The sequence below is a fragment of the Montipora capricornis genome, chromosome 1 (assembly GCF_036669925.1).
Source record: "Montipora capricornis isolate CH-2021 chromosome 1, ASM3666992v2, whole genome shotgun sequence".
NCBI lineage: Eukaryota > Metazoa > Cnidaria > Anthozoa > Scleractinia > Acroporidae > Montipora > Montipora capricornis.
In genome coordinates, this window is record NC_090883.1 from 44075563 (window position 1) to 44082963 (window position 7401).

At 41.7% G+C, this 7401-nt stretch overlaps 1 protein-coding gene across 1 annotated transcript in view; it reads left to right on the forward strand.

The window, feature by feature from the left end:
• LOC138045781 (integrin alpha-8-like) overlaps nucleotides 1-7401 on the forward strand; it is a 45399-nt gene continuing 37998 nt past the window's right edge. The window contains exons 1-3 of the mRNA XM_068892408.1: nucleotides 1-266; nucleotides 3330-3454; nucleotides 4880-4986. Of these exons, the coding sequence (XP_068748509.1) occupies nucleotides 76-266; nucleotides 3330-3454; nucleotides 4880-4986 (423 nt within the window). The 5' untranslated portion in view covers nucleotides 1-75. The remainder of the gene's footprint in view (nucleotides 267-3329; nucleotides 3455-4879; nucleotides 4987-7401) is intronic.

Genomic DNA, 7401 nt, shown 5'->3' on the forward strand with positions numbered 1-7401 from the left:
AGATACGAATCATGAGAGCAATATAGTCACTTGAAATTCGTAGATAAGGCAAAAGTACAAGGACGGTGAAACGTAATGGTTTTGCTTTGCGAGAATATCATGGCACATCATCGTCTCGTTTACTTCGCGCTGTTGTTGTTTTGCCAGTTCGTAGTTCACTCTACTTTTAATTTGGACGATAAACATTCCGTCGTTTATAGTGGCTCGCCAGGAGGATATTTTGGATATGCGGTAACATTTCATGCACAAAGCAGTGGAGAGAACTGGTAAGTTACAGACAATGGTTATAAAATCTACCATAGCACGAAATTTTGAGCGGTGTATTGGGACCAAAAAAAAAAACTGCATAGAACACTGAAAGAGCAGCTCGCCGATGGTCAAATTATCTATTCTATTTGAACGGTTGGTCGTTTTAGGTCCATAGATGGCGGTCGCTTCGAAAGACGGCACATAATCTTGGTTTGGTGAACGGCTTGAAATTAATTTCTTTATATGACCAGCTCTGACAAATGGAAAATGTTTGCCACTTGCGCGGTGTAAATGGAGGGAGAGATCGCGTGCTGGTATAAATCTTCTTTTAGAAAATTGGCTCTTCATTTAAGTCTTCGAGTAATCCAATTTCGAAACGCTGCACCGACCGTTTACTTTTGTTTGAAACCAAAATACGCGCCGTATATTTCAATCAGCGTTAAGGGGAAATAAACCTTTTAAGACCACGCTGAGGTTGAACTCTTCAGGCGTTGAAATGTACCGTTTCCGAAAAGAACTGGCGAAGGAAATGAACAACAAAGTCACGAATACAACGAAAAGCCAGCTGGCGTGGCGTCCATCAGGCAGACTGATACTGCAGCTCACAATAATAGTGGCAGTTTGCTCTTTCGATTCTTTTGCCGCTGTTACCGAATATAGGCGGTGTCAATTGACTCAATTTTCGGATGGCTTTTTAAAGTAGTATTTATTTAATAACGTTACTAAATTGGCCACATGCTTCGATATTCGTAGGCGCACTCTGTATTGAGGGAATAGCAAAAATGTTAAAAATTTGATCATTTGAAAGAGTTTTCTGTGCACGAATTAAAATGAAAGCTTCCTTGTTTGCTTTTCGCTATTTATTGTAAAGCAATACATGTTGTTCAGCGCAATTCACAAGTCACGGATATTTATACACCCACTCGAATCGTTTTTCAACAGTGCGTGACGAACGCGGGAGCCACGTTCGGTAACCGGAAGTGAGGTGTTTTCCTATCTTTTTAAAATATTTACGATTGCTTTTAAAATCTGGGCGAGACCACCATCTTGGCATGCTAAATGTTCACTTCCGGTTTCCGTGGTTAGCTAAAAAATTGCTCGTGCTTCAGCGTGATATACGACTTCTCGAGGGAAAATTGCCGGCCATTTTACCTTCTAGACGATTTACATTTAACAACCGATAAATTCTCCTAGGACATTGTGTAAAATATTCGTTTGCAGATAAATCGTAGACGCAAAACTCTTGTTAAAAGGGCTTAGTGTGTGAGCTAGGTTTGGTGTTATTAATTTAAACAAGTTGATATTTTGAGCATCCAGTTCGCCGGGCCATAGAAAGAAATGAACATGACACCATAAAGAAAAGGACCAACCGGGATGGCTTTTATTCGGGATCGCCGAAGACGCCGCGTGATTTCAATGCAAAGCTCATTGTAGCACAGTCATCCCCTGAAATGCAAAAAAACATCTGATCTCTTCGTTCGGGAAATTTTTTCTTTGATATCCGCGAGAAGAAACGAAAGGAATGTTGTTTGCAGAAGCTGTAAGCAGCTTGTAAAATACGTTGCTGACTTTTGGTTTTTTATCCCAATCAGCTTCAGGAATATTTTTGCCTTTTATTAAAATACCTTCACTTCCACGCTAATATTGAAAAATCGCTTTTTGGACGTCACCCAAGGAACACACCCAATTTATTTTGAGAATAAACCCACTGTAGCAATTTATTTATTTATTCAACGATAACAGGGTTGTCGTTTTCTATAAATCCGTTAGTCGAATATTGAAAGTGCATATAATCAGCTATCTCGTATTTAAACACGATATACCAGGTAATCTCTGAGCAATGATGCTTTGAAATTTCTTAATTTTACAAAGAATGTATGTATGAGATCATTTGCGCCTTACCACCAAAGAATTTATTAGTTTTTCGTGGATAATAATTGGCTCGTTATCAACGCCCTAAGGCTTGAAGATTTAACTAAGTCTAACAAGTTCTTTTACCTTTTGAAGTCAATTTGTAAATAACATGATGCCTCGTGTTGGAACGTGTTGAAACAAATTGTAAACAATGACGTCAGCAACCCTCCGCAGCAATCTATTTATGTTAAACAGATAAGGTTCACTAGCGATATTTCTTGTATACAAAGATTAACGTCACATTTATTTTGATATTCAAATTTGCCAACCACAGAACAAAAGAAGTCATTCTTTCAACTTTCAACAGCCAGTTAGGTTCTGGTTGGCATATTAATAACAATGGGTGACGTCACGAGAAACATCGCTCCACAGCCTTTAGCCAGAAAGCCATGAGTTTTAGGAGCTTTCCCCTCCCATACAAGCTCTCCGAGCTCTCTGCGCGCATCTTTCTATTTCTAGAAAGTCACTCGACTCAGGCTTCGGCTCTGCACGCACTGTTTAGAATGGTCAATCAGAATACAGTTATTGTACAAATTTATGCAAATTGATGTCAAAGTAAGGTTAGTTCTAAAAATAGAAAGATACGCGCAAAGGTCGACCTTCTTTGGTTTCCTTCCTACAACTTGCGTTACCAGATAAAAAAAGTAGTATGTATGTTTATAAGTGTCAAGGAAAAGGGTGCAGCTTGCTCAGAATATTTTAAATTCGCGTTTCTGGTGTAATAAATAGTAACGGGCGTCCGTGTAGCGAAGATATCGTTGACGTCACCTATTGTCATTAATTTGCCAACCAGACCCTCGATGGCTTTCGAAACAAATTAAAGGGTTTTTTTGTTCCTGTGGTTGGCACATCAATGATTGTAAACAGATATGTTCCCTACTCAAGTCCATGTCGTTGATTCTAAGTCTCTTTTCCGATCTTTTGAAAAACTTTATTCCATTGCTCATATTCCTAGACCGGAATTGGAAAAAGCAAAATAATCACTCAAAAAATGTAATGCCTTCAACAATACGAAAGTTTGTCCTTGCGTTGTCCACTTAACGGTTCCACACCCCACTTCAGTGTTTCAAAGCAGCGACACTTAAAGTTCAGTATTATACTTAAGCTTATGCCTCGCCTATCTTTTGTTTTATTTATTTGATTTTGCGGTATTTATTGTTTATTAGGGTTGTGGTAGGAGCGCCAGTCGGAAACAAGACTTCCCCTTCGACTGAACGCAATCGATACGGAAGTGTTTACAAATGCAATTCCGACAGGCCCAGTTGTGAAGTGATCGCCATCGATGACAGGAGTAAGTGTTTTTGAAGTGTTCGGTAAAATAGATACAGGAGCCCTTGGCAAATGTTCAAGATTCTGCCGAAGTCCTAGCTTAAATATTAGCTTAAATATCAGGCGATTCCTCTGGCCGCCTGCAACCTCGAAAGACAATTTTTATCTTGCTGTCCATTTCACAGTTCACGCTGATCGCGTGATAGGGAGCTTAAAGCCCACCGCACACGGTGAGGAAAGAGCGGAGCAAAGTGCCTCGCGAGGCGGTTTGCTCAGCCGTTTTCTCACCGTGTGCGGGGAACTTTTGGTGAGAAATTGGCCTCTCGAGGCCGTGAGGAAAAAATCAAACATGTTTGATATTTTTCCCCTCGCGAGGCAAATTCCTCACTGTGTGCGGCCATTGTGAGAATCGAGTTAAGCTTGGTCAATGAAGCATCCAATAAAAATACATGGAATTCTCACGTGACTTCAGTGACGTCGGAATTTCTTCCTCCGACCCCATCCTGAATCGCTGGAGTCACGTGAGTATGCCATGTATTTTTATTGGCTGCTTGATTAAACCAAATTCAGCTCGATTCTCACGATGGCCCCACACATTGGGGAATTTGTCTTGCGAGGCCAAAAATATGATATCCTCACGGCCTCATGAGGCGAATTTCTCACCACAATTTCCCCGCACACGTGAGGAAACGGCTGAGCAAACCGCCTTGCGAGGCAGTTTGCTCAGCTCTTTCCTCAAGTGTGCGGCGGGCTTTAGCAACGACAACGGCGACGGCAACGAGAACGTCAGGAATTTGCATATTTAGTGGGTAAAAACAATAGCTTTGCACGCCCTGCACGTGCGTTTTTCACTTTTGTCCATTTCGTTGCCGTCGTCAGCAAAACAAAAAAACAACGTGAAATAGCCAAGTTTTTGGTTTTATGAAGAACGTCAGCACTCGAGGATAAATTTTTATTTTCTCTCCTAAAATGGAGTGGCGTTCCGACTGGTGTCATCTTGAAGAAATACCACACCCTTGTCATATTAAAAACGTTGAAATAGTCACGAAGCGATTAAAACAACGCAAATTTATATTTTGAGATGACGTTCTCGTTGCCGTTGCCGTTGTCGTTGCTTAAGCTCCCTTTAAGCTCCCTAATAACAACGTGAAATAGCCAAATAAGGATGTCAGCACTTAACTGAAGATAAGTTTTCATTCCCTCCCCTGAATTAATTAAATTAAGCGCTGTTCCGCACAGTGTCATACTTGAGGAACTACCACAGCCTTTTCATATTAAAATTGTTGAAATAGTCACGAAGTGATTTCAATAACGCCAAAGGGCGGAAGGCGAAAAGTATATCACAAAGGCGTATGCCTGACCCAAACACTGCGGTTATGTCAGCTCGATCAAAAACAGGAATTTTTATGACGTACCGTAATGCAATTTTCAATGTTTGTCATGACAGTCCCTGTAACTCGTCTTTGGAATGGCCAACAAGTCGATATAGAGGAAATGGCTGGTCAGTGGCTTGGTGCAACGGTGGCAAGTTCAAGCTCAAACGGAGAACTCCTGGTGCGTAAAACTTTATTTAGGGACCCCACCTCACTCACTCTCGGAAGCATTTTCATTCGCCCTTGTCGCACGGCGGCCATATTGTCGGCGGGAGACCAAACGAGCTTTGTTTTACCACGCCAAGCCTCGCAGTGGAAACCATGGGGGTTGAGGCTTGGCGTGGTAAAACTAAGCTTTTTTGGTCTCCCGGGACAATATGGCCGCCGTGTGACAAGGGCAAATAGAATTGAAGCTCGTGTTTTGGATACATTTTGTCCGTTTGGTTCTCCCATTGGCGCTTGACTGTTTAAGCTATCTTTGGACAGGCGACTTTCAGACGCGTAGCTATAAAAAGAGTATAAAGTTCGTGTTGACACATTATCTGGTCGAACTCAACGGACAGACTACAAATGTCTGCCTAAGTTCGTACCAGAAGGATTATACGCCGATATAAATACAGCCAATTGTTATCAATAAGCGCGGCCAAATGACAAACTAACCTCTGTAAAACGCGCCTTAATGCGAGCCAAACGGGGAAATGCCCGGGCTGAAAATGTATTTGCCGCCCTAATTCTAATTGGCTGCAGGGATATCAAACAACCTCGCTCGGCCAATGAGATCCTGAGGATACCAATTGTTTTGCTCTTTTTTGGTTTTGTCAATTTGTGCTCTTGTTTAGCTGATCGTATTGTAGCAACAATTTTCCATACCATGGTTTTATGCTACATCTCTGTTAAAACATTTTTTTGTTATTAAATGAATTCATACGATTTGTCCTAGTGTATTGATAATAATGATAATCACATCACTTTAGTTGAGCATATAGTGCATTTGTGTACCTCGTACATACTACATACAATACAATACATATACTTAAGTGACCGGAGCGTGGCTTTTCAGGGCCAATGAAACACAACGAAACGACGGAACAGAACAACAACAACTGTTAAGAATTCCAACTGGCCGGAGGCAAACCAGTTGGCTATTTACAAGTGCAGCTGGGAAGTTGAACCATGGACTACCAGGATCAAATTCAACGAGTGGTCAGAACGGGTCTTGAACCCGGGATCTCGGGATCTCAAGGCAAGCGCCCTAACCACTGGGCCACACTGCCTCCACTACCTCGTAGCATCATTTGCTACTCCTAAGCCCCGGGTAAACGGTTTCGACATTTGCTTCAACACATATCCGTTCGATTTTGTTGAACAGCGATGTCAAATCCGTTTGCCCCCCTTCCCCCCCCCCCCCCCTCTTTAAACCGTGTTAAAACATGTTCAAATGAAGTTGAATCGATCTTGAATGAGTTGAAAAGCGTGTCGAAACCGTTCGTTTGCCCACTCCAGCAGTCAACATCGTTCAACATCATTCAACGAAATGGAAAGGACGTTGAAGCAAACGTTGAAGCCTTAACCTGCATCACAAACATTCCCTCAGTCAGTGGGAATGATCTGCTGAAGCAAGGGCAAAGAGTCACAAAGCAATTGGTTTAATGAACAAAAAAAAGGCTTTGAACGTCCCGGTCGTGCGGTCGTTAGCCCTTATATCGTCCTGACAACGACGTGAAATGATCAAATTTTAGGTTGCGTGAAGGACGCGAGCTCCTGACGATAAGTTTCAGATTTTCTCTCCAAACATCCACACCGTTCATACATATTTTATTCTTGGAACGTTGATAAGCAGTTTCCGTAACGAACCACTTGGAGAAATTGCCAGAAATGATTACAATAACGGGAAATAATATTTTTTAAAACGTTTTCGCTGCCGTCATCGTCATCCATGCTCTAAACACAAAGACTCACCACACAAGTCTGTGATTTTGTTCGAATCCATTCTGGTGCGACTGATTATCCAAGATGGCGATCAACAAACAGCAACACGGAGACGGAACCCTTAAACAATATTTCCAGGGAGATAAAAGTGACTGGGAACTTAAAAACAGAACCACAGATAACATCTTATAACATGTTACGGAGTTAATCCCGTTAGGGGCTCAAGTTTATTATCGCGCAAATTATTACAGAACTTTGGATGGGCTTTGCGAAACGAAACGAAATACAAAACAAAGAATCCTAAACATTCATTAAAGCTAAAGTTAAGCCTAATTAAGCCTAAACAGACGTTTTTAGGCCTAATTTTAGCATTGGTAAACGGTTAGGGTTGTTTCTGTATTGGTATGCAACACTTCTGTATTTCTATGCAGCACTCGCTGGGTTGGGACACTCTTGAAGTCCGTCGAGATCTAAGCGCCGCTACCATAATGTATAAAGCTGTGCACAACCGGACTCACTTATCATTTCCACCATCTGTCGTCTTAGCTCATGGAAGCACTCGTTCCAATCATCCCTATAAGTTCAGACATATTTTTGCTCTCACCAACGCAATGCAATGCATGCACCTTTTTCCCACTTGTTATACCCCTTTGGAATGACCTTCCCA